Here is a 27,246-nt window from a genome sequence, read left to right as displayed (position 1 = left end):
GAGAGAGAGAATGAGAGAGAGCACATGTCGGGGGGGAGGGTCAGAGGGAGAAGCAGACTCCCCGCCGAGCAGGGAGCCCGATGCGGGACTCGATCCAGGGACTCCAGGATCATGACCTGAGCCGAAGGCAGTCGCTTAACCAACTGAGCCACCCAGGTGCCCGAGTGTGTGACTCTTAATCTCAGGGTCATGTTCAAGCCCCACCATGGGTGTAGAGATTACTTTAAAAAAATAAAATAAAATCTTTAAACTGTTTTAAATGTCCAATGAGCTGCCGAGGATTTTATATGCTTGTCACATGGGGCTACAGGGTCCAGAGGAAGCTGTCTTGTGGGCAAAGGAGCCATCCAGCTGAGCACCCAGTGAGCCTCTGGCTCAGGGGTCTCCTTCTGCATCCCCCCCACCCCTTCCTTTACCACGGAGTTCCTGAGATGGGTTGGGGGCAGCCTAAGGCACTCTCTGTGTGTTCTTACCTCCATGTTATCCTTTGTTTTGCAGATTTCATGGAAAACAGATATTCTGTAAGTACACATTTCATTAACATTTTTTAAACAGTCCACCAAACAGTGTAATATTTCCAAACTCACCCAGATTCTGCATTCCCACTAATTACACCCCTACAGCAGCCTTTTCTGTTTTAGACCAGGAGCCCCAGGCAACTCAGAACTAGCCTGGGACAGTGAAGGTTGGTCATCAGGCTGGCTGGGTGTTCTGGGCCTGTTGTGATTTCAAATATTCTCTCCCACTGTTCCATCATTACATCTCAGCCCTCCTGTGAAGGGATACCACCCCCTCCTCCCCCCACCGTCACCACCACCATAGGACTGGGCATGTAGGGCACTTAGCTCCCCATGAGCAAAGTGCACATTTCCTCCTAGTCCAGGTTCAGGCTTTGGAAGTGAGGCAGACTGGGGGGTGGGTGGGGGGAGTATGCTTGAGGAGGGGAGATCCAACAGCTCACTTAAACTTTGAACTCTGAGAGCCTACGCCATCACCCCAATACACCAGGCCCTCTGCTGTCAAGGTCCTTGACCCAATAAGGGAATTAGATGAGTTAACACTGATGAGAGAGCAAGGTGATCATAACTCACAAGACGCTATGGAAATGCAGAAGAGAGACTGGCCTGGTTAGTGGTCTCCTTCCCAAGGAAGGTGTCGCTGGGATGGGCCATGAGGAATGAGTCTGACCACAGCAGGCCAAGCAGCTCAGAATGGGAGGAGAAAGGGTGTAGGGGACAAGTGCTAGGAAGAGGTCAGTTAGGGCTTGCACTCAAAGGACTCCAATGCCTCGATACAAGGTTTCACTCTGTAGGAAATTGAGGATTTATGAAGCTGCTACTTGGCAGAGGGATATGTTTTTTAAAAATGTAGAGGTCCAAGTTTAAATTTTGCCAAGACCTGTCTCCTCCTGTCTTCCCATTCCTGACCTCTGTACGAACTACCCAGCAGTGCAGGGGTTAACTAACTGGGCAGCTAGTACCTTGAGAAATGAGGAACTGCTTCTTTAAGGTCTGGGAAGAACTCTCTGCAAAATTGCTGGTAGCCCTTCCAATGGGCCCCCTGGCTTCCTTTGTTTTGCTGGAGTCTGAATTCTTATAAAATAGGGAACTCATTACGCCTTTGCCGGCAGGAAACCACTGACATTCTTTTTATGGAGGAAAGCTATCAATTTGAGGAAAAGGGGAATGAAATGAATGTCTTTTTCTAGCCTAAACCCACCCAGACTCCTGAAACCAAAGACTTGCATTGGAAGGGCAGGGGGCCCAATTTATAGGTGAGAAAACTAAAGGCTGAATGAGCAGAAGAGCCTGGCCAGGGACACCCAGCTAGGTCATAGCAGAGCCAGGACTAGAACCTATGTCCCCGGACTCCCTGGCCAGTCCACGACACAAGACTCCCTTGAAGAAGTGACATCACCATTCCAGCCATCACAGCCTTGAGAGAGTGGAAAGTAAGAACTTTGCTCCACGGGCAGTGTGACCCAGATAAAGAGATGCTCTCCAGCTACAATAAACAGAGCTGTGTCCACCCAAGGCAGGTCTGCTGGACCTGCGGGACCGACTTATTTACTTTGTCTTCAATCCAAACGGTCTCTCTGGACAAAGGCTCTAGCTCTGGGACAGATAGAACTTTCCTTTCCCCCAGAAGTTGGCCCGTGGGTCCAAAAGTCTGCTCCCGGGATGCTCCTGAGAGCTCACCCACAACCGGACCTGCTTTCCAAAATAATAAAGCCTTTTGGCGGGAGCTCTGGGGTGCCCAGCCGTTAGGAAAGAGATTTTTGAATCTTTAAGCGAATGCATTTTGTTTATAAAAGTGGCAGGTATAGTTTTGCTAATAATCAGCTGGTGAGGGTCAGGAGAAAATTAATTGAATTGCCCAGCAGGGAAATGGGAGGGGATTTCCTTCCTGAAATCAAACCTGGCGATCATTCCCAGTTGTTTAATGGCCGTTGCTTCTGAAAACACACTGGAGGAAATATCTTAACAATGAGATAGCCACTTAGCCAAATACTAATTTAGTATTGTTTGACTTGCTTCAATGGCACATTCTGACTTCATTTTTCCTCTGCCATTTTTGCCTTGTTTATAAATTGTGTTTGTGGCCCAGGCAGACAGATAACGCAAAAGAGAACACCTTGTACTTAAATGAAAGGGGGTGAATCTGGACCTTCCTGGGGCTCGGGATCTTGCAGACAGCCTTGCCTTCTTATTGCAAAAAGGCAGCTCCCAGTCACTGCTGACCTCCTTCCTTCCGGGGAGCCAGCCGACCCCTGGGCCGCGGTGGGACCTGGACTATGGGCGCCGGCCCTCCAGCTGTCTTTGTGGTGATCCTGTCCTCCTCAAACTAAGCTTCCCAATCTGTAAAACGCTGATGGTGAGACCAACAAGAAACACTACCAGCCACCCATTAGAAGGGTCTTAAGGGTAAAATGAGGAACACGTGTGCAAAGTATTTTGCAAACTACCATATAAATGTGGCTTGGTTCTCTCTTTAAAGTCCTTTTCATCACTCTGGCAGTATGAGGTATGGATGGGGGATTTACATCACTTAGCCCTGAAATGCCTCTTCCCAGGATTCAACCAAAGCCAGGCTTTGACTTAGGAGCCAGAGACCCTCCCAACCCCCCAAACCTAACCTTTCCCTGATGAGCTATTCGCTAGCCATGTCACTTTGGGCAGATTTCTTAACCTCTCGAAGCCTTAGTTTGTTTCTTCATCTGTAAATTGGAGGTAATAACCACGCCCCCCCCCCAACCTGGTTGTCGCAAGGATTAAATGAGGATCTAGCACAGACTTGGTTTATTGGAAGCGCTCTATAAGGGGCACATTCTAGAAGCAGGAAGTAGAAATCCCAGGGGTGTTAGAAGCAAAATGACCTTTGAGAGTGTCCATACCATGTTCTGGCCAGAAGTGGGGCGATTTCGTGGCCGTACTTGGGTGGCTGACAGCTGGCCTCTGATTGAAGCACCGGGAAGGACAGGTCTTGGATGTGAGCATGTTAACCTTTACTTCAAGGTCCGGTTGCCGGTAGCCCAGCCCTTTCCATCCGCAGTCCTCACCTCGCCTGGCGAAGGAGAATGGAGGCGTCTAGGGAGGGACTTGGTCTGGGGCCTGCAGGAAGGCTGGACACCAGGGTCACCCCTCTGGGCAAAGCGGAAGAAATGAAATGAAGGGAGCTGCCAGGGCTGGCAGGCCTCCAGCCTCCTGGGGCCGACACTGCTCTCTTGGCCCGCTTGCCAGGGTCTCTGCTGGCAAAGGAGAAGGCAGAGCCTGGGCCTACCAGCTGGAGCCCTTTGGACCTACATCCTGTTCTGAGAGGCTCCTCAGACGTGGCAGGGCCAAAACAAAACAGGGACTCGACCTAAGCGCCACCCCCCCCCCCCCACCAAGGAGCCCACCAGCCTGGCCACGGGGCTCCCAAGACCCTGGCTAATCCCCACAACTGCCCCCACGCTGGCCTCCTTGAGGCCCCCCCGTGGCAGGGTGCCCTGTGCTCACAGAGGGGCCAGAGTCAGGGACTCGTTTGCCGCCTGCCCTTCGGGGCCCAGGGCCCCTCTACTCTAGCATTTCCCATCTGCTCCTCTCTTGGCGCCTTTACTACATCCATTCGTCCAAATCTGCCCCACCTTGGAGGCTGGCTCTATGATGCCTTCTGTGAGACCCCGGGGAACTCCTGGAGACTGTTGGGAACTCTTCCACGTGGATATAATGTAAAATTCATGCATCCTCAGTAGAGATAACAGTGCTTGGGTCGGAGGGGGGTCCAGTCCCTGGTGGATGTGTAGGTTTCAAAAACACCACACAGGGGCACCTGGGTGGCTCAGTTGGTTAAGCGACTGCCTTCGGCTCAGGTCATGATCCTGGAGTCCCGGGATCGAGTCCTGCATCGGGCTCCCTGCTCGGCAGGGAACCTGCTTCTCCCTCTGCCCCTCCCCCCTCTCATGTGCTCTCTCTCATTCTCTCTCTCTCTCAAATAAATAAATAAAATCTTAAAAAAACAAAAACACCATACAAAGCAGTTAGAGAACACAACAAGATGGCAGGTGGAATCTTTTTTTTTTACTTTATTGTGCAAAATATACACAACAAAATTGGCCACTTTAACCATTTTTAAGTGTCCAGTTCGGTGACACAAAGTACGTTCGCATGGCCGTGCAGAAGCTACCACCCACCATCCACCCACAGAACTTTTTCATCCTTCCAAACCAAGACTCTACCCATTCAACACTAACCCCCCACTTCCCCTGAAAACTAGAGTTTTCCTTTCTGTCTCTATCAGTTTGGCGACTCTGGGTACCTCATGTAAATGGAATCACACAACATTTGTTCCTTCGGTGTCTGGCTTCTTTCCCTTAATGGTGTAGTGTCTTCAGCGTTTATCCGCATTGAAGCCCTTCGACTTTGCAGTTAAAAAACAGACCTAGAGAAAGTTCATCTCATGGGAGAGGCAGACCTGGAACAAGAAGCCAGGTCTCTCTTAACTGTCCTAGTCTCGCTCTGCGGGTAACGGGACCCCCCACCCGGGCCACAGCCCCAGGTGTACAATGGGTGCTTGATGGAGTCGGTGGATGTTCAGATGTGCGCCATGCCTCCAGGGAGCAGAGCTGGTGTGGACAGAAGGGAAGAGCGAGTGTGGCCAGGAGCTGGCCCCACAGGGTGGAGGTCCCGGCTGAAGACATCACTGCTTTGGGGCCTTTTTGAAGGGCTCTCTGCAGTTCTGCAGTTCTGCATGTCTTTCCACCAGGCCCGTCTTCAGTCCTGAAGGGTGTAACCACAGCTTGTCTTCTCTCTCGTCTCTACAGAGAACGGAAGGCTCCCTTGATGGAACTTAAGGCTGTGGGTGTAGACACTCCTCCCCAGGGGGGATGTCCAACATTCCAAGAAGAGCAGATGATTCCTGTATTCCAAGAGCTCTGTGCACTTATTTATGAACCTGCCCTGCTCCCACTGCACATAGCAGTTCCTCAGGCCATCTCACCAGTTCTTCATCCATCTTACGACCTTGATGTGGGGCATAGAGAGATACAGAGGGGCTGGTGAATTCCCACCCGCCCCCCGCCCCCACCAAGTTGGAGCATCCTCAGGAGTGGAGAGCTGCAGGAGGTTCAGGGTCAACAGGCCATTGGGATATTTTGAAACTTGAATATTTTATCTTGTACAGAGATAAAGAACTTTTCCAAGTATCTTCACATACAGAAACCATTTTTGTTTTGTAGTCGATCACTTCGAGTGAATGGCCTGGCTTAGGGGCTAATTTTTCTCTTTGCCTTTGGTCCTTCAAAGGTCTGTGGTTCTGGGTAGTCCCTGTTCCTTGGAAGGTACACAGCACTGACCAGACAGCTGCACCCTGTTCCCTCCGTGACCTTGCCTGCCACAAACACGAAACCAAAGCTGCCTGGGAGCGAGCCCTTTGAGATGCCAACTTGAAGCCAAGGTTCATTCTGGGCAATGCACAAAATAGAAAATGACATTGGACGGAGCACAGATGTTCTTAAGCTGATTTTCTATACCCTTTCTTTCTTTTCCTCTACCATGCTGAAGGCTGCAAGACAGGAAGATGTTGGCCTACAGCAGATACTGTTTTTAATAGAAAAACGAAATGCATATTTTTCTTACTAATTTTTTTTTATTTATTCCTTGCTAAAGAAATGGTCTCCTGAAGTCTTAAGATGTTTCTGACGGTGTCTTGAGTGGGTGGACGAGTAGGACGAGTAGCTGCGGCCATTTTGCGGTGGGATTTCACTAGGGAGCAGACCTAACTGAACCCATTTCCCCCAGCCACCTCAGTGACACAGCTGCAAGGTTTTGTATTAAATAAATTTGATCTTTACTCTTCACGGACCTGTGAAATGTTACCTTCTAAGAGGCCGCACGCATATAGGATATCTGTAGTGCTCGAGGACTCCGGGCCTTCTGAAGTCACAAAGCACCAAGCAGGTCTTATCAGCCGGTTGTCTCCCATGGGCCCAGGGCCTCTGGCCTTCGTTGAAGGCAGGGCCAGACGTAGTCCGAGTGTCAGTCATTGAGTCATTAATACCCATTGGCTGGTGCTTCCGTGTTTGCTTCCCAAGCCAAAGCCTGCCAGGCTATCCCTGGCAGATGGGGTTGCCAGGTTGAGCAAAAAACAACAAAAGCCCAAAACATTCAGAATGTTCAGTTAAATTTGAATTTCAGGTGAACAATATATTTTGAGTGTAAGTATATCCCATGTAACATGTGGGATGTACTTACACAGTAAAGTTTTCATGTATCTGAGATTCAGATTTAACTAGGTATCTCATATTTTATCTGGTAACCCTACTGGCAAACCCTCTAAGCCAGCCTCAGTGGCCTCAGACCAGACCTCACTGCCCCACAGGCCGGGTCCCCATCAGAGCCCCCCACTACTGGGCCTGAAGGCAGAGGGAGCCACAGAATGTGTGTCCTGTCTCTGCCACATGGCGCCTGCAGGAATGTGAAGGAGACTTTTAACCTCTGAGTTTCAGGTTCTTCATCGCCACAATGAGGAGATTGGAATAATGGTTCTTAACAGTTGGAGGGTTTAGACTCCTTTGAAAATAAGATGAAAGCTATGGACTCACACGCACACATGCACGTATACACACACAAAGTTGTATCACAAAAATGTCATTTCCCGGGATCCAGGGCCATGGACTCAGGTTGGAGGCAAAGGATGAGATGGTCTGTAATGAACTTCAGTTCTGATGGTTGAAGTGTTGATGATCTGGGAAGAGCCCAGGGCCACCATGTCAACTCCTCAGTCCCTGCTGTCACCAGAGCCACCGCCCTGGAAGCTGGGATGATCTTCTGCCTATTGCTTATGACTTATTTATGGAGCATAAGTGGGTTTTTAATTGTTTTTCCCCTTTTATCTATATTTCTGAGAGGGAAACCATACACACACATACACGGATCTTTCATAGTAGATTGAGTAGCTAAAAATCTCAGTCCAAGATCTTGGCTCACCTCTCTTAACCTGATGGCATAACCAAGCATCTAAGCCACAGATCTTCACTGAGGAAGAACCTCAGTCACCCTTTCCAGAAAGAGATTGGTTTTCCTCGGTGGTCAGGGCTCCCTCTCGTGTCCTCACATTGTAATAGGTCATTAAAGGACTTAGCACTCCTTTGCAAACACGTGGAATTTTTTCCCCTCTTCAGAGGATCCTCAAGAGGCCAGCCCCCCATTTCAGGAGCATACACTGAGCACTCCATCAGCATTAACTGATCAACTGTATTCTCACCCCCGACATAGACGCAAGCTGGGCGAGGTGACTCCAAGGTCAGCATCCATCAAAGCAGTGGTTTTCTACCAGGGAGATTTTGCCTCCCAGGGTCACTGGGCAGTGTCTGGAGACGTTTTTAGTTGTCACAACTGGGTGGGGTGCTACTGGCACCTGGTGGGGAGAAGCCAGGGATGCGGCTGAATGTCCTACAATGCTCAGGACGGTCTGCCATCGCAAAGAATGATCAAGTCGAAAATGCCAGCAATGCCTGCATTGAACCAGCCAGTTATTCATTTGTCTCCATCATGCTCTGTTTTCCCGACACTGTTGGAAATAGGCCAGATTATAAGAATCACTTGGCTCCTGCTCTTCCCGGAACACACAATCCAGTAGAGATACAGATGAGGAGAGCACCAATGTCAACAGATGGGACAAAGACAGCAATGGAAGGATGAGGAATGAGCCAATGGGGGCACCAAGAAAGGGCTCCTAACTCTGAATTTGGGGAACCAAAGTGTCCAAGAGGAAGTTGGGTCTAACCAAAGACCTGAGGACAGGTAGAGAGGGTACTGGGTGGAAAAGGCAGGGTGAGCATGGCTGACAAAGGGGCAAAGTGTGCTAAGGCCCCGAGGCAAGGGAGAGGATGGTGTCCTCAAGGAATAGCAGGAAGACAGCCTATTGGCCCCAGGTCCTTTCCAGCCCGAGGATCAATCAGTCCTCTTCAAACAGCCACCATTGTCCTCTGAAATTTCTGCCTGGCACCACACTGGCCTGACTCAATCTTTGAGAGTCTTCAGGAGAAGCTTTCTGAAAGTTGCTCAGCCAGAACTCAGCTCCTGAGCACAGTTGTTTTTTAAGACCCTCCATGTGTGTCATTAGCATGTTGAAGACAAAATCTCCGCCATAGACCAGATTCTGCCCTTGCTCACCACTGTGTGGCTCAAATGAAAAGGTGAACTGCAGGGAAATGGAAGCCCAGCTCTTAGAGGATAGTCTCCACAGCCGGGGCCCACAGGGTGGGGGTGGGTAGGATATGGCAGCTGTGAACACCCCGAGAGTAGGGGCAAAAAGTTGTGAGAGTATGCAATTTTCTGGAAGAGAGTCATAGCTTTTACCAGTTTCTCAGAGACAAAGTCCAAAACAAGGTTAAGAACTACAAAATAATTAAAAACTTGTGTACGCTCCATATGATTTGATGTCTGTTAAAAACCCCAAAAGAGGGGCGCCTGGGTGTCTCAGTCAGTTAAGCACCTGCCTTCGGCTCAGGTCATGATCCCAGGGTCCTGGGATGGAGACCCTCGTCGGACTCCCTTCCCTCTCCCTCTGACCCTCGCCCCTGCTTGTGCTCTTGCTCTCTCTTTCAAATGAATAAATTAAAAAATCTTTAAAAAAAAAAAAAAAAGGAAGAAAGAAAACAAAACCAAAAGAGTGGTTAACCCATTTCTTCTCATGAGTCTACTTTGTGGGCAGTTTTAAGTCCAATATCCCCAGAGGAACTTAGCTCACCTTGAGATAATTGCTCAAAATAAAGAAATAAATGGTGATTTCAGTGTTAGAAAGAGACAGCCCTCGTCCCTCAAAAGTAATAAGCTATTAGATTATTTTGGTAAAGCAAAGAAATAGGCAGTAAATTAATTTAAAAACTTAATAGTCCAAAGTATTTCTAAAGCCTGAATTGTCCCTTCATACAAATTTTAAAACTCAATGGGAAAAAATTTGTATTTCAACATGAACTTTGAGAATAGAAGACAAAAATGATTTCCATGTTTCCAGAGGATGAAGGAAAAGGCAAGTTGCAATAGGAGATTGGCTACCAGTTGACTCTGTGACCTTGGAGATGTCACACATCTTTGGGTTCTTCGCCTACAAAAGAAGGTGTATTCATTTTCTAGGGCTCCCATGGCAAATTACCACAAACTGACTTCAAGTAAGAAAAAATTATTCTCCCACTGCTCTGGAGGCCAGAAGTCCCCAGTCAAGTTGTCCACATACTCCCTCCAAAGGCTCTAGGGAAGACTCCTTCCTTGCCTCTTCTAGCTTTTGGTGGTTGTTGGTAATGGATGGTGACGCTTGGCTTGCAGCTACATCACTAACCCCTGCCTCTGTCACATGAGGCATTTTTCCATATGTATCTGTGTCTGTCTTCACATGGCCTTCTCATAAAGACACCAGTCACTGGGTTTAGAGCCCATCCTAATCCAGTATGACCCAATATTTACTATTTCCAAAGAAACTCACATTCTGAGGTTCCCATAGGTAGACATAAATTTCGAGGAGACATTATTCAACCCAGTACAGAAGGGATTAGACAAGATGAGCTCAAGTCCTTGCAGGTCTGACTTTCCATGTTTCTAAGATGCTCCTATAAATAGAAAGGTATGGCACCAGTGATTTACCCGAAAACAACATAATCTTTGGAGCCATCTCAGTCTGGGGTTTGCTCACTGTGCTTTGCTCTCTTGTGTTTGGTGTCTCCACCTCTGAAATTATCACTGTGTTTCTGTCTCTAACCTTCTTCATGTCCTCACTCTCCTCTCTCATCCTTTCCCTGCTTCTTCTTTCCTTTTCCCCCTCCATTTCATCCTTTTCCTTTCTCCCCCATCTGTGATTACTTGGCCATAATACAGAATTGAAGTTTATGTATTTCTTTTTTTTTTTCCTTTCTTATTCCTTTATTTCACTGTGAAAGTTTTCCTTTAAAAAAAAAACTGAAGTAAACTGACACACAGTATTACAGTAGTTTCAGGTATACAACATAGTGATTGAACAATTCTGTGTATTATGCGGTACTCACAGCAAGTATAGCTACCATCTGTCACCATACAACACTATTACCATTGACTAAATTCCCTATGTTGTGCCTTTCATCCCTGTGACTTATTCATTCCATAACTGTAAGCCTGTGCCTCCCACTCCCCTTCACTTATTTTGCCCCTCCCCCGACCCTCTTCCCCTCTGGCAACCATCAGTTTGTTCTCTCTATTTATGGGTCTGTTTCTGCTTTGTTTTGTTTTTTGGATTCCACATATAAGTGAAATCATATGGTATTTGTCTTTGTCTGACTTATTTTGCTCAGCATAATATCCCCTAGGCCCATCCATATTGTTGCAAATGGCAAGATCTCATTTTTTAAGGCTGAATAATGTTCTACTGTTGATATATAACACATCTTCTTTATCCATTCATCTATTGATGGACACTTGGGTTGTTTCCATATCTTGCCTATTGTAAATAAACAATTGCTGCAATAAACATAAGGGTGCATGTATCTTTTCAAATTAGTGTTTTTGTTTTCTTTGGGTAAATACCCATTAGTGGAATTTCTATTTTTAATTTTATACATATATATATTTTTTTTTTTCCATACTGGTTGTGTAGCCTGATGTGGGGCTTGAACTCATGACCCTGAGATCAAGACCTGAGCTGAGATCAAGAGTCAGATGCTTAACCAACTGAGCCACCCAGGTGCCCCTTTTATATATTTCTTATATTTATAGATGAGTTTTATATTCTCATTTATTTTGAGAGTCAATGCATGGAATAGTTACTATTTTTCTCTCTTTAGGAAAAAAAAAAATGCCTCCAAAAGCCTGCAAAGTTGTTTTTGGTTTCTGTCTATATTTGAACCATGGTGGATTATTTTTCCAAAGGTTTATTGGATTCATTAGGAAAAAGTCCCCAGTTGCTGCCTTACTTCCTTCTGATCCTGGGATGTGCTAGTTTTCCTGGAACCTCTTGGCACAGGAAGATCTGGTTTAGTGCCAGAAACTATTCCATTAGTTTCTGGTACAACTAACACTCTCCTTCTCAGGGCTCGGCTTGTTCAGGCCAGAATCTGCAGCACAAGAAAACCTCTCACTGTTGGGACTTTGAAGGATCCTGGGACTGGGTCCTAGGAAAAGGAAAAAGATGCATCAGAGAACCAGACAGACATGGTCTCTGGTACTTGTGATACTTTGCTTAGAGAAGTCATGCTTTTCAGTCATGCTTTTTAGGGGGAAAATGCTAAAATGTCGAATGTTCACAGTAATTATCCCTTTCCAGTGTTAGTGTCTCCTCAGGAAGTGGATCCTCAGATCTGGAGAGCTTCGGAGTCATTGCAAAAGGTCCTCAAATGCATAGGGACATATTTATATCAACCTACAAACACTAAAAGGTCAATTAAACTCATGTGGGAGCTTTTGCAAACTTTTTTGTGTTAAAGAAGAGTCCTTACACCTGAACAGGCTGGGAGCTATTGGTCTACTGTATTCATCTCCGAGTTTGTCCGAGTTCCTGTTGCCGTCTTGAGGGGACGTGCTTGTCCAGCCCTGGTAAGTGTGCGTGTGCATGCACACACACGCGTGTGCTCACCCATAGGCACACACACACATGAACAGCACACTAGAGAACAAGGAGGCCCCAGCCCTGCCCCTGAACAGATCCTGTGCCAAGACCAACACAGGTGCTTCTCTCTGTTTTGTAGGAAGGTGTTGGCATATGAATATATGATATTTAAGTCAAAAAGTGAAAATCAAGACAGCCTGACTCCAAACAGTCTACATATCACTTTTGCTTATCAGATTTTACTCAACAAACACTGAGCATCTGGCTTGTGTGAGATTGCATATTCCATGGCTGTGCAGAAGATGCCAAGGTAAGCAGACGCCCCAAAGAAACTGGAGCCCACAAATGGCCAGCACAGACCAGAAGCCTGTTACAGGCCTCCCCAGCCCTCAAGGATGGCACCCCTTACCACACAGCAGGCTCATGACAAACCCAACCAGGTCTTCTCTTTCAAGATGGAAGCAGCTGATCTAGGTAATTGAAGCAGAGGGAAACCAGGCCGTTCAGGCAAAAGCCCAGGGTTTGATCAGTGCAGAACCCAGCACCAGATGATGGCTAAGGCAACTTGATACATTGCAGGTGCAAGCTCTGGGCCCTCTCACAGCCAAGGATTGTTAACATGGCGTAGCCAATGCCAGGTGGAGAAAGAATAGTGTGTGTGTGTGTGTGTGTGTGTGTGTGTGTGTGAGATGCATCTGTGACAGGCAGAGGCACAGTGCGGTGGGGACTCAGTTGAAGATGTGGTCACAGTGACTTTTATTTTTAAAAAGCACCAGACAGAAAAAAATGCCTTGGGAAATATATTAAGTATATTAAAATATTTGTAAATCCTATATCTGATAGGGGACTCATATCCAGAATAGACAGAAAACTCCTAAAACTCAATAATAACAAAAACCAAACAACCTGATTCAAAATGAGCAAAGGAATTGGATTGATAGTTCTCCAAAGAAGATCTATAATTGGCCAATAAGCACATGAAAAGATGCTCAACATCACTGATCCTTAGGGAATGCAAATCAAAATCACAGGGAGATACCACCTCGCACTCATTAAGATGGCTTCTATCAAAAAAAACCCCAGAAGATAAAAGGGCTGGCAAGGATGTGGAGTTAATTGGAGCATTTGTGCCTTGTTGGTAGGAATGTAAAATAGTGCAACCACTATGAAAAACAATGTGGTGATTCCTAAAAAAAAATTAAAAATAGAATTACCACGTAGTCTAGTAATTCCACATCTGGATATTTACCCAAAAGAATTGAAAGCAGGTTTCAAAGAGATTATCTGTACCCCTATATTCATAGCAGCATGTTCAATAACTAAAATGTAGAAGCAACCCAAGTGTCCATTGATGGATGAATGAATAAACAAAACATGGTATATACACACAGTGCGACATTATCCAGTCTTTAAAAGGAGAGAAATTCTGCAATATGTGACAACATGGATGAAACTTGAGGACATTCTGTGAAATAAACTAGTCACAAGAAGACAAATTAAGATTCCACTGATATGAGGTACTTAGAATAGTCACAATCGTAGAGACAGAAAGTAGAAGGGTGGTTGCCAAGGGCTTGGGGGAGAGTGGAGGGGGTTATTAATGGATAGGGAGTTTCAGTTTTACAAGATGAAAAGTGTTACGGGGATGGATGGTGGTGATGACTGTACAACATTAGGAATGGGCTTAATGTCACTGAACCGTACATTTAAAAAATGGTGAAAGTGGAAACTTTGTTGTGTGTATTTTATCACACATGGTGCACACACACACATACACACAAATTTTTGGGTGCACCAGGCAGAAAAAAATGCCTTGGGAAAATTTTTTTTAATTTTATTTATTTATTTGAGAGAGAGAGCATGAGTGGGGAGGAGGGGCAGAAGGAGAAGCAGACTCCCCGATGAGCAGGGAGCCCGATGCGGGGCTGGATCCCAAGACCCTGGGACCATGACACTTAACTGATTGAGCCACCCAGGCGCACCCTGGGAAATCTTTAAATTTAAAAAAAAAAGACCAAAGGACTATAAGAAAACATGTATTGTTTGTTCATTTGTTTGAATATGTTGGCTAGATTTCATTCCCGGGTTTTGAAAGCGCATCAGCAGAAAACAGAGCAATTGTCCTTGCTTGGTGATGGGGCACAACTTCCCAGCAGCCAGAAGAGGTGAATTTGCTGTACGTGCGGTCTCTCCCTTTTGGACACATAATAAACCCTAGCAAATACGTTATGCAACTTGGAGAAACAGACGTTGCTTCCTCTCCTGTTCCTCTCTGCCCTAAAGATACTGGCCCTGGGGAGTTCCCTGTGGGGAAGTGAGAAAAGGAAAGAGATGGTTTGTAGGCAGAAACTCAATAAATACGTGTTGAACATGAGAAAATCCAACCCATGAATTGCCCGGGTTTCAATGTTGATCAAAGACTTAAGACATCAGATATTTGTAAAACATGTTCTTGGATGTGTTGAACCCTGCATTCTTCTAGACTCTCCAGTTTCCGTCTTTATTTTCAGTGAGAGCATCAGAATAGAATTCACTTGAGCCGTAAGAGCCTGCATGTGATTTAATGCTATACTCTCAGTCTCCACCAATGAAGGGATGGCATTCTTTGACCGTAACTTTGGGTATTTTGTAAACATAGGCCAGCTTGGAGCCCAGGGGATGTTACACGGAGTTCTCCTGTCCCAGTTCCTCCTGGAAGTGAGTCCCTGCTGAGTGCTCGGGCTTTCTTAGGTCAGACAATGAACACTATGTAGTCCCACGTGCTTCCTGTTTAACTCAGCTGCCAAAGAAGTTAGAGCCAAATCCTGCACCCCATTAGAGTAATTAACGACTGTCAAGTGCCTGTTACGTGGACTCCCTCTTCCTTTAGATGGTATCTCTTGCATTTTGATTCCTAACTGTTCCATTTTATATGACCTTTAATCTTGTCTGCTGCTTCAGATCCTTTTTGGAAAAGGCCTAAGACAAATGATAAAAATTAAAAATATAGCTTCAAATTTAACTGATAGAAACAAGTCCTGTTTTTAAATTAGATTCACTTAGAAGACTAGGGACAATGTCCCTCCAGTCTGTGTGACCATGGGCAAGTCTTTATCTTGCCTAAAGACCTGCAGCTCACTTCTTCACCAGCAAAATGAGGGGCTGGGGCTCTGTTATCTTGAAGGTTCCATGAGAGTGCACAGATATTTTCTTGGGCACCTACTGTGTGCCAGGCACTGCTTTAGGTGTTTGGGCTATATTGGGGAAGAAAATAGACAATGATTCCCGCCCTCGTGGAACTTCGATTCTAGCAAGGGGAGACAGAAATAAGCAATAAACATAATAAGCAGATGATAGGGTATGGGGGAAGATGGTGAGGGCTACAGGAAAAAGGATCAAGCAGATTGAAAGGTAATGGAAGCAGGGATGGGGGCAGGTGGTGGTATTCAGCAAGTATTTAGGGTGGTCTGGGCAAACCTCATTAAGAAGTGAGATTTGAGGAAAGGCTGGAGGGAACCAAGAGAGTTAGACAAGCAGAAGGACATCTGGAGGAAGAGCACTGCAGGCAGAGAGAACAGCTAGAGCAAAATCCCTACTGTTTGGAGCAAGAAAGCCAAAGGGCTGGGGTCTAGGCAGGAGGACATGGGAGCAGCTTCCTTGCTGGTTATGGTAAAAAGTAAAAGTTGCCTAATTGTAAATAGATATGTTTGTTCACATGCTTGTTCTAAACCCCTGCTCCTCAAAGTGTGCTCTGCAGACCAGCAGCATCATAGTCATTCCGTGGCTTGTTAGAAATGCAGACTCTAGGGACCCACCACAGTCCTGCTGAATCAGAACCCTGATGAGCAATATCCCCTGGGGATTATGAATCCTATGTGAGAAGTCATGCTCAAAAGAATAGCATCTTTATAGATATGTGGGCATTTTTAACATCATATGCTTTACCAAATAAGAGCCTTATCTGATTGAGACAAAGCGGGTTTGCTTGCCTAAAATTGTCTTTCCACTTGTGTGGTCCAGGGGCTGCTGAGAGCGCCACCTGGTGGTGGATTTGGAAAATTTACATTTCTAGGACAAGGATCTCATTTAGGATTCAAATACTGTATCATATTTAAAGTAACTGTGGTTTTAAAACAATTGGCTTGGAATTTTCAAAGTGTCCATGTCAGAAAAGACAAAATGTTCTGAGAACTGCTCTAGATTAAAGGAAACTCTTTAGTTTCAGGGAACTGAATGCAATACATACATGATCCTGGATGGGATCCCAGGCCTAGAAAGAAAAAAAGAAAGAAAGAAAGAAGAAAGAGAAAGAGGGAGAGAGGAAGAAAGAGAGAAAGAGAGAGAAAGGAAGAAAAGAAAAAAGCTATTAAGGGATATTAGTGGGCCAATTTGGAAAATATGAATTTGGAATGTGTATTAGTACTAGGGTTAGTATTAAATGTTAGGTTTCCCAAGCTTGATAATATACTGTGGTTATGAAGGATATCTCTGTTCTTAGGGGATACATACTGAAATATTAGGAATAAAACATCATGATATCTGTACTTAAGTTTCAAATAATTTAGCAAAAATGGAAATTATACGTATATAAATTCCAATTTTTGTATGTATATATATACACACACACAGAGGGAGCAAGTGGGCAAAATGTTAACAACTAGTATGAATCTGGGTGAAGGACATACACATGTTCATTGTACTATTTCTTGTCACTTTTCTGAAGGCTGGAAATCTTTCAGAATAAGAAAGAGAAACTAGTATCTTTAGACCCACTTTAAGTTGCAAGAAACTACTTGGGCACCTAGCTGGCTCAGTGGGTTAAGCATCGGACTCTTTTTTTTTTTTTTAAAGATTTTATTTATTTGAGAGAGAGACAGAGAGAGAGCACGAGAGGGGGAGGGTCGGGAGGGTCAGAGGGAGAAGCAGACTCCCTGCCGAGCAGGGAGCCCGATGCGGGACTCAATCCAGGGACTCCAGGATCATGACCTGAGCCGAAGGCAGTCGCTTAACCAACTGAGCCACCCAGGTGCCCAAGCATCGGACTCTTGATTTTGGTTCAGGTCATGATCTCAGGGTCCTGGGATCGTGCCCTGCGTCAGGCTCTGCACTCAGCGTGGAATTTGCTTAAGATTCTCTCTCTCCCTCTGCCCCTGCCTCTCCCTGCTCAAATAAATAAATAAATCTAAAAAACACACACACAAAAAACCCCAAACAAACAAAAAGAAACTACTTAAGGATAACAGGGACCTGTGAATCGGGTAGTATGAGCTGGGGTCAACTTAAAGGTTAAGCCCATGAGCCCACAGAAGGCTGAAGCGATCAGGATCCCACCTCTCTGGGCCACGGAAAGAGTAGAAGCGAGACACCGGGCTCAGGCTTGTGTTTCCAGCCCTGCATCTCCATTTCTGCATCTCTCATTCATTTCATTTCCTTCAGGGATCATTTCTATAGTTTGTTATTGTAACTTACAAATATGATGTGCATTTATTGTGGAAAACCTCAAATAATATAGAAGCACGGGGAGTAAAATAGAAAAACCCCCATTAAAACCATTTCCCCGCCTAGAAATAACCAATGTGAACAGCTCCTTCCCGTCTTGTGTTCATTTATAAACCCTGGCTATGCACATGTCATGAGGACAGGGGTTTTGTGTCGCTTGCCTTTTTATCCACGGTGCCCGGCCTAGAATAGGATCTCATTAAATGTTGGTTGACTAAAATAAGTATTTTCTTTTACATAAGTGGAATCATTTTGAATGTTTTTCCTCTACCTGCTGTTTGCATTTAAAGTAGATAGTCTCCCTGTGCCTGCACGGCTCTGCCTCATTGTCTTTTTTGCCTCATTATTTTTAACTGCCTGGTGCAACCACCTGGTATCCCATAATAAGGAAGGACCTTCACTGTTTAACCGGTTTGCTCATTAAAGGGCACTTTCCCCCATTGCAAACAGCAGGGAAAGTTCTTGCAAATATCATTATGCACATACTTGAGCATTCTCTGGGATAAAATTTCTGGAGTGGAACTGCGGGTCAGAGGATGAGCACATTTAGCATTCAGATGGCTCTAGTCCTCCTTTGGACTCAGTCACAGGTGGTTCCCTTCTGCAAACGTCTCTTCCCTACCACACTGGAGCCCACGGAGACCCTCAGCTCCTTGGGCACAAGGAGGCAGGTTCCATCCTGAGGCAGGTTCCATCCTTAGGCAGGAATGAGCTGGCCCAGATAGGCTTCTGGTGCAGGTGGGCCCAGACTTTGAGAAGCTCCGCCAGAGTTTCTGGAGGCAGAAAGGGGAGAAACGTGAAATAGGACAACCAAGTACACTGAGCTTTGAGCTTAGGTGGTGGGCAGCCCCCTTCTTGTCTGTACGGTGGGTATGAGCATCTCAGGTGGGGCACCTGCCCCTTGGCTGAGTCTCTGGGGAGGAGGAAACTCATCCCTCACACACACAGAGAAGCTCTTCTAGGAAAACACACCAGCAGTGTGAGCCCTGGGAGAATGGATGAAGTGACGGGCGCTCACAATGTGGGCAAAATCACCAACCATGCGCAAGAAGAAAATGAGTCCGTGTGTTCCTAGGCCTGAGTAAACAGCAATTACACCTCAAAAGCTTGCTAAATGTCTCTTAAGGAACCAACCCAGCAAGGCAATTTTTCTTTCACATTTAATAGCAACTCTTCTTGTATTCATTCTCATCCAAAGTGGCCATAATCACGGGTCATGATAAAGACAGCCACCCTCATTATCTGTTGGTGGGAGGGGGAGTAGCACGGTCTTTCTGAAGAGTAACTCCTTCCAAGAGCTTTAAAAACCTTCCCACCCTTTGGCTCAGTGAGTCCATTTCTGGGCATCTATCCTGAGGCAATAAATAGACCCACAGACAATATTTATCTATGAAGATGCTCATCATAGCTTTGTTTATAGTACAAAAATATTGGAAATCACCTAAGCAGTGACCTTTAAGGAGGGCTGCATTTTAGAATCAACTGGAAGTTTACTAAACCCATGTACACACACGTGCACGCACGTGAATACGCGCACGCGAACATGCACACTGGGGCAGAAGCCAGGTGGCCTAGCTCCAGGTGGGGCATCTCTATTTTTAACAAGCTCAAGCAGCTCATTCTTATGCTAACACCAGTTTGAGAATCGGTCACCTGGTCCCTCTTGCAGGTTTTTCTTTAAATTTGTTTTTTATTATTATTATTAATCTCACAGTGGGCTTGAATTACTTTTATAATGAGAAAAATATATTATGAAAATAGACCAGAAGACAATAGGAAGGCCACCTGGCCAACACCTGTGTACCGGACCCCATCCAGGCATTGGTTTGGAAATAAAGAAAGCACAGCCTGGCCCTTCATGAAGTTCTCAGCCTTCCATGGGAGATAGCCATGGGAAAACAAATATTCTTCAATATACATGGAGAAACGTGATATACTAGGTAAGTGTGAGGTACACTGCAATCAAGGCAGTAATTAGATCTGGTTACAAGTCCTGGAAAACCACTTCCGGAGCAGTAGACATTTCAGCCAGTCCTTGAGGTGCATAGAGGGGGGAAGGAAGGGGAACAGCATTCCGGATTGAGGAAACAGCCCATACAAAGACACAGAGGCATGAACACCCTCACATACGTGAGAAAATATGAGCAGTGAGGTGTGGCTGGAGCAGAACTCTGCACAAGGCACAGGAAGAGGTGAACTTGGGAGAGGCAAGTAGGGCCAGCTCTGGGGCTTGTGCACTAGGTTAAGGACCTGCAATTTGAGCTGGAGGGCCAGTGGTTCCCAGACTGTGTGCCAAGGAACACCAGTCCTCCTTCAGATTGATGGGTAGATGCTCAGTGTGAAGGAGTTCCATGGCAAAATGCCTTTGGAAAACTCTAGGTTAATGTGTTCTTTGACTTTTTTCAATTGCAGGATGCATCAAAGCCTTTAATAGACTGATATGTCAGGGATTCTCCAAGACAAGGCAGCATAGGGAATATGCCTCTGATTTACTTAACTATAGACCCACCACCACCACCACCCCACATACACATACTTCGTTGCTGGTGATACTGTTTTTTAAAGAAAACTCATTATTAACATCTTACACAGTGGTGTCCCCAAGGGCAGAGTTTGGGAAATTCAGCTGTGATCAGTAGGATGCCCATGAAGAAAATCAGTGAAATGAGAGCAGCACAAACTTAGGAGTCCCACAGACCCGGGTTCAAATCCCTGTTCCCCTGTTTACCAGCTCAGCAACCTTGCCAAGTCATCAAAGAAGGTGCCTCATCAGTAAAGTAGGACCAATAAAAACTACCTGGTGGGCTTTTGGAGAGGAAAGTACAAGCAAGATGGCAGACACTCGATAGGGTCTAAGTAGTTGACGATCACCATTAGGATCTTTCCATCTGTGTTTCAGAAAGATCCTTCAGGTGCTCTGCCAAGTTTAGGCCTGCAGCAAGGGAACTGGCCTTGTTGCTGCCGGGGTGGGGCAGGCCAGGGGGCCGGGCAGTGAGGCCAGGGGGAATATCCCGCAGCTGTGAGAGGCAGGAAATCGCAGGACTGGGTGGCCTGATGGAGCCAGAAGGGACTATGGAGGGCACCCCTGAGTCTAGTTCCAGTGGGTCTGGGGGGTGGTGGGAACTGTAACCAGGAGAGCAGCACTTCAGGGGGAAAAAAAAACCGAATTGTTGGGTGTGTGAATCAGGCGCTTCTGTATGACTTAAGCCTGGTGCTAAAAGCTTCTCTTTGATTTATTAATTTTTTAGAATTGTAGACACAATGATTACTCCCGGTTTCAAATTGCATTTCGTGTTGTTTCTCTTTGCCAGACTTAGAAGGTTTTTATCATGTCTTTTCCCCAGCCTATAATAACAAAAGAAGGGAGAAAAAAATTTCAGGTGGGGAAATGAGTTGCTCAGCTCTTGCCTGGAGATTGCCACAAATGTGGGTGTCCGGGGGCTGTCACTGAAGAAGGGGTCTGTACTACTGTAGCCATGGGGGGCGGGGGGGAGGGGAAGCGCTGCCCTTTGAATGGATGCCAGTGGCACTTAGATGTTCCCACCCCGAGAGACATCAGCAACCTCCTGATGAACCTGTGTGTTCACCAGGAATCCACTGCTCGTTGTAAAAGACAAATGGTAATAAGAGGACTCTGCCAGACGTGTTGCAGAAGGCAAATCTGATCCTCGAGACCTCCCAGGAAGCTAGCTCGAGGCAGCCCCATTTTGCAGGTGAGGATACTGATGCTTCCCAAGGCTAAGCCACTTGCTCGAGGTCATACAGCTAATTGTGGCAGATCTGAGATTCCAGCTCAGGTCTTTCTGGTTCCAAAGTGCAAACTCTGCTGTCCCGTGTCCTCGTGTCTTTGGAGAAGGGTACAAATAAAATGCTTGGCACAGTGCCCAGCACGTAGTAGACACGCGGTAAAGGTGAACTAATCCTATTATCAATGTTGTTATTCCTAAAACTCGGAGCAGGGTGGCTGCCAGGTGTAGAATCTGAGAACTACTATGTCCCCCCACCCCCTAGCCCCATGTTTGTGTTGATTGTTCTCATCAGTGTTTCCTTTAAGCTTAATGGCACTTGGAGCCGAAGGAAAACCTCTTCCTCTACCCAGTGTGGGAGTTTTACAGGCAAGGAAACCAAAAGTTGGGACTTGCCAGTGAGGAGGGCAGAGGGGGACCTGAGCTCAGATCTCTTGACTCCCTGGCTGGGACGCCATCCACTTCCCTGACTGGGCAGCTTCCCTGTTCCCAGGAGGCCTGCTGTGGACTAAGGTAAAGGCTCCAGAAAGCCTCCTTTAACTTGGCTGTAAACCTACTAACCAGGATGTGGGGAGGCTATTTAATTGTATTGATGATCACAGATTATTATTATTATTATTTAGAGGGGGAGGGGCAGAAAGGGAGGGAGAAGGAGAGAGAAAATCTCAAGCAGATTCCACGTTGAGCACGGAGCCCAACTCAGGGCTCGATCTCATGACCCTGAGATCATGACCTGAGCCTCAATCAAGAGTCAGATTCTCAACAGACTGAGCCACCCAGGCGCCCCCGATCACAGATAATTATTGCAGATAATTAGAGATGGCTGTATCTGTTACCTAGCTACTGTAACAAATGGGCACAAACTGTGGCTTAAAGCAACACTCGTTTTTTTGTTTTTGTTTTTTTTTCTCTCTCTCACGGTTCTGGAGCCCAGAAGCCCAAAATCAGTATCACTAAGCAGAAATCAAGGCATGATCAGGGCTGCAGTCCCTCTGGAGACTCTAGAGAAGAATCTGTTCCTTGCCTCTCGAAGCTTCCAGGGGCTGCTGGTTCCTTCACTGTGGCCGTGTCACTCCAGGACCAGCATCTTCACGTTCACGTCTCCCTCTGTTCTGTCTTCACATTGCCTTCCCCATTGCGTGTCAAATCTCCCTCCGCTTCTATCCCATAAGGATGCCTGTGATGGTATAGAGGGCCCCCCGGGATCAAGCAGGAGAACTTTCCCACCTCAAGGTCCTTAAGATAATCACATCTGCAAAGATCCTTTTCCCATATAAGGTAACATCCACAGGTTCCAGGGATTAGAATGTAGCTATCTTTTGGAGGGCCATTTTTCAACAAACCAGAATAGCTAGATAAATTCACCTTATCCTCTAGCTAGCCTTGAAGGCCCTGGGGAATGGGAGCTGGAAGGAGAAGGTCAGACAGGGAGAGAAAGGAAGAGAAAGAGACAGGGCAGAAGCCTGGGCTGGGCTCACATCTAGTGGGCCAGACAGCCCCTCTGAGTTTTAGGGGTGCTGAATGAGCAGTTCGGGTGCTGACCGGATGCTCTCTGGACAGGGTCAGCAAACTATAGGCCCCTGCTGGCTGCCTGTTTTTAAAAAGTTTTATTGGACTACAGACATGCCCTTTTGTTCCATATTGTCTGCTGTTGCTTTCGAGCACAGTTGAATAGGCAGAGTTGAGTGGTTGCGATAGAAACCATATGGCCCACAAGCCTAACATTATCTGCTCTTTAAGAAAAACGATCCCAATCCCTGCACAGGGAGGTGAGAGAAGCAGGGAAATGACTCTCTGTTCCTTTTTTCCCCCTGTCTCTTTTCACTCTGTGTTTCCTTTTGGGTAGTTGCCAATGCTATGTCTTCCAGTTTACTCATCTTTTCTCCTGCAGTGTCTAATCTGAAATTAATACCATCCAGTGTATTTTTTTTTCCCCTCAGACACTGTATTGTTTATCTCTAGGAGTTTAGTCTGGATCTTTTTTCCTATTTTCTATATCTTTACTAAACATGCTCATTTACTTCTACCTTCTTGAACATAGGGTGGTATTGTAGCTGTTTTTGTGTCCTGTCTACCCATTGTACTATCTGCAATTTTTACATCTATTTCTACTGATTGCCTTTTTTCTCATTGTGGGTCAATATTTTTCTTCTTTTTTGAATACCTGATAATTTTTCAATGGATATCAGACTGTGGCTGTACCAGTTACCAGTTTATTCCCTCGCAGCTACGAATGTGTTCTTCATCATCCAACCTGGACTCTAAGCATTTCTTCTTTACAGCGAGCACCATATTAAGCTTTGTCAGTAGGGGGCGCTAGAGGGACACTGTAGGCGAAGGGGTTTCTCTTCCTTACTTTAAGGTACTTCTGTTGGCTTCTTTTTCCTATTGCATATGGCTGCCAGTAGAGTATGGGGGACATCCAGGGAGACCACCCCCACCAAATTTTAGCAGCCTCAGGAATTACAAGGTTTTCTACAATGGCTGGTAGCAGCATGGACTATTCCTGGTCCCGTATGAGCTCCAAAGTTTGTTCTCTCTGTTCCATTCAGGTGGTCCTTTCTCTGGCTTCTAGTAGTTTCTTCACATGTTTGTGCTGATCAGCACTTAGCTGATGGTTTGAGCAGGACCCTGTGCAGATTTCTGGAACTTTCTCTTTGTGACGCTTTCTTCTCCAGGTCTCTACCTTGTACAATAGCTGCCCTGGCCACCCAGCTCCCCCTCCTCAATTCAGTGAGCCTGCCAAATTTCATCCGTTTCCCACTGCCCACACCATGGCCTGCAAACCCTCCAGGCAGTTAGTTGGGGCAATTGCAGGGCTCACTTCATCTGTGTCCCATCTCTCAAGGGTCACTGTCTTCTGCTGCCCAATGCCCAATGTTTTGACAACCATTGTCACATATATTTTGTCCAATTTTTAAGTTGTTTCAGACTGGTCCCTGGTACTCCGTCTTGGTCAGACACGGAAGCCAAATCTCCTAATTTTAAAATACTCATTTATTCATTGCATGCACAGAAAATTACTGAGCACCAGCCATCTGGACGCATCAATGAACAAAACACACAAAAATCTCTGCCCTCCCAGAGCTTACATTCTCACAGCAACTGATTAAGAAAATCTCTAACGCTGTGTGAGCCCACAAAACATGTTCTGGTGTGGACCACCAGTCTGTGAGGCCCCCTCCCGATCTCCTGGTCCCTGAGCTGTACTGAACTGCAACTCTGTCCTCTTTCCTTCCCTCCTCCATTCGGTCACAGTGCCCACAGCTCCAGAGATGGCCCCTCCTCTTCTTTCCCAAGATAATTAATAGAATTCTTCAAACCGCCTTATCTGTGCATGCCTGTGGAAAGCAGCATGACGAATGCCTCCGAAGCCTAGGAAGTATAATTTATGTTCTTAATTAGATCTTTCTAGCATCATGGAAGGAGTTTTCTTCCTTCCTATCTCTGCAGCATCACATTTGCTCTTTAGTAAATAGATCGAGATCAAACCTTGCCCCTTGTGGGGTCACAGATAACAGGCCTAATCATCACCTTGCATCTGACAGCTAAAAGCCAAGGTCTTATTTATGGGCCCTGTGACATACTAAACCACTCCCCTTCCCTGCCAAGTTCATCTTTTATTATTCTGTTTTAAACTGGGGCAATTGGGCGCCTGGGTGGCTCAGTTGGTTAAGCGATTGCCTTCGGCTCAGGTCATGGTCCTGGAGTCCCGGGATCGAGTCCCGCATTGGGCTCCCTGCTCGGCGGGGAGTCTGCTTCTCCCTCTGACTTCTCCCCTCTCATGCTCTCTGTCTCTCTCTCTAATAAAAAAAATAAAAAATCTTTAAACAACTTTTTTTAAACTTAAATTCTCCATCTAGGAGATGATTTCCTGCTGTGAACTTAATGTATTTTGAGGGAGGGGTACCTGGGTGGCTTAGTTGGTTAAGCGATTGCCTTCGGCTCAGGTCATGATCCTGGAGTCCCGGGATCGAGTCCCGCGTTGGGCTCCCTGCTCGGCAGGGAGTCTGCTTCTCCCTCTGACCCTCCCCCCTCTCATGTGCTCTCTCTCTCTCTCAAATAAATAAATAAATAAATAATCTTTATTTTTTATATATTTTATACCACATCCATCTTCTTTTGCCATACCGCCCAGGGGGTACAGACTGGGTAATGGCCATAAATATTTATGCATATATATTTAATAACAGCTTGATTGAGATATAATTCACATGCCATAAAACTCATCCCTTTAAAGTGTACAATTCGGTGACTTTTAGTATATTCACAGAGTTGCGCCACCATCAATCTTAGGACATTTTTGTCACCCCCAAAAGAAACCCCATCCCCCCTGATAGTCACTCCTATTTCCCTTAACTCCCCTGGCCCTAGGAAACTACCAGTCTATTTACTATCTCTGTGGATTTGCCTTTTCTGTGTATTTCATATAAATGGTATCAGACAGTATGTGGTCCTTTGTGACTGGCTTCTTTCACTTAGTGTCGTGTTTTTAAGGATCAGCAAGTCAGTACTTCATTCCTTTTTATTACCAAATAAGACGTCATTGTATTGATGTAGCATATTTTGCTTGTCCATTCATCAGCTGATGGACATTTGGGGGCTCTTATGAATAATGCCATCGGGCACATCCATGCACGAGTTTTGGGGTGGTAGGCATAAATACTTAATGTCAGTTTCCATCAGCACTTTGGTTGAGGATGTGCTTGAGACAAAGTCCGTGAAGGTGGCCACAAAAGCCAGCCTGTGTTCTGACTGCTGCACTGAAGGAGACTTCAAGGAGAAAGAAGACAGGACAGGCTGCTTCTTAGCAAATTCAGCCTAGTAAACAAGAATCGAAGACTTTGCTTTTTGCCAGGCACTGAGCTGGGTGCTGGGGCTGTAGCCTCCTGCCTCCCCTCTCTTCCCCTTATTAGCTTCTACTCTCTGCCAGACTCCAGGACGCCCAAGGGTCTTCACCTAGAGGGAGAAGCAGGTGCTTGACTTCAGGATAGCTCCTGTCCTGAAACAATAGTAACCCATGAGAGGGGTGCTCAATCCAGTTCTGGGAAATCAGGGAAAACTTCTCAGAGGGGGTGACTTCTGTTCTTCCCATATTATACTCTACAAATTTCTAAACTTACAGAAAGCCTTACATGCTCATTACCTGGGCTTAAGGACTGTTAACATCTTGCCAGATTTTTTTCTGGACAATTTTTTAGGTAAATTTCAGACCCTGTGGCAGTTCACCCCTAAATACCTCAGTACAATTTTTTTAATGAGGATACTTTCCTGTATACAATACTCTTATCACCACCGAGCATAAGTCATAATATTCCTTTAATATCCAGTTCATATTCAAATTTCTCCAATTATTTAAAAAAGATTATTTATGGTTGCTTTGTTTGAAAGAGGATCCAATTCAGGTGGGGGTCCCCTTTAACCTCCAACATGAAGGGAGCCTGAGGGGGCTCTGTACACAGAAGCAGGTCCCCAGAAAATTTGCAGGAGGAGTCTGACGTGCCCAGAGCCTAGGGGGCTGTGAAGAAGGGTCCTGCTAGTTCTTGCAGTGGCCCCCAGACTTCATGATGTCCCCTCAGGGTGGGAAGAACTTGAAACCTTCCTTCAGCCAGGGGAGAGGTCCATCTATTGATCAGCTGCTCCATCATGGCTCACCTTGTGCTCTCGATGGGGATGGGCCCTGCCTGGACTCTCAGGACAGTGCTCTTTCTACTGCCTCATGCTTCTTCCTCCAAGACAGGAGACCTTCCTTCCTTAGACATGCTGGGACGCGAGGACAGTCAGGGGCAGATCCTGACTGTATAATGGCCCAGGATGGCGCTCTCGCTTCCCCAGATCTCCAATGGGCTGCTGTGGCACCCCTGGGTGACTCTTCAGATTGTTGTGTTGGTCGTCACACAAGAAGAAGGGAAATAGTGGCAGTCTCTGTTCTGAGCCCTGCCCTTTGAGAACAGCTATGTGCTCCTGATGT

General features: G+C 46.1%; 1 protein-coding gene across 11 annotated transcripts in view; it reads left to right on the top strand.

Annotated features, from left to right (window-relative positions):
• The window catches only part of PECAM1 (platelet and endothelial cell adhesion molecule 1), a 118,332-nt gene that overhangs the window by 51,338 nt on the left and 39,748 nt on the right, over window positions 1-27,246 (top strand). For 2 of the 11 annotated variants that reach the window (XM_064583010.1, XM_045888644.3), the window contains 2 exons: window positions 499-521; window positions 5,784-6,337. In XM_064583010.1, coding sequence (XP_064439080.1) covers window positions 499-521; window positions 5,784-5,801 — 41 coding nt within the window. In that variant the 3' untranslated portion in view covers window positions 5,802-6,337. Of the gene's footprint in view, window positions 1-498; window positions 522-3,515; window positions 6,338-11,769; window positions 17,371-27,246 lie in introns of those variants that run through there. The other 9 variants (XM_064583009.1, XM_045888643.3, XM_045888637.3 and 6 more) reach the window with 6 other exon arrangements.

Source organism: Mirounga angustirostris, unplaced genomic scaffold, assembly GCF_029215605.1.
Source record: "Mirounga angustirostris isolate CCGP_5_RB_7025 unplaced genomic scaffold, mMirAng1.0.hap1 SCAF_17, whole genome shotgun sequence".
Lineage (NCBI taxonomy): Eukaryota > Metazoa > Chordata > Mammalia > Carnivora > Phocidae > Mirounga > Mirounga angustirostris.
This window is presented reverse-complemented; position numbering and strand designations above follow the sequence as displayed.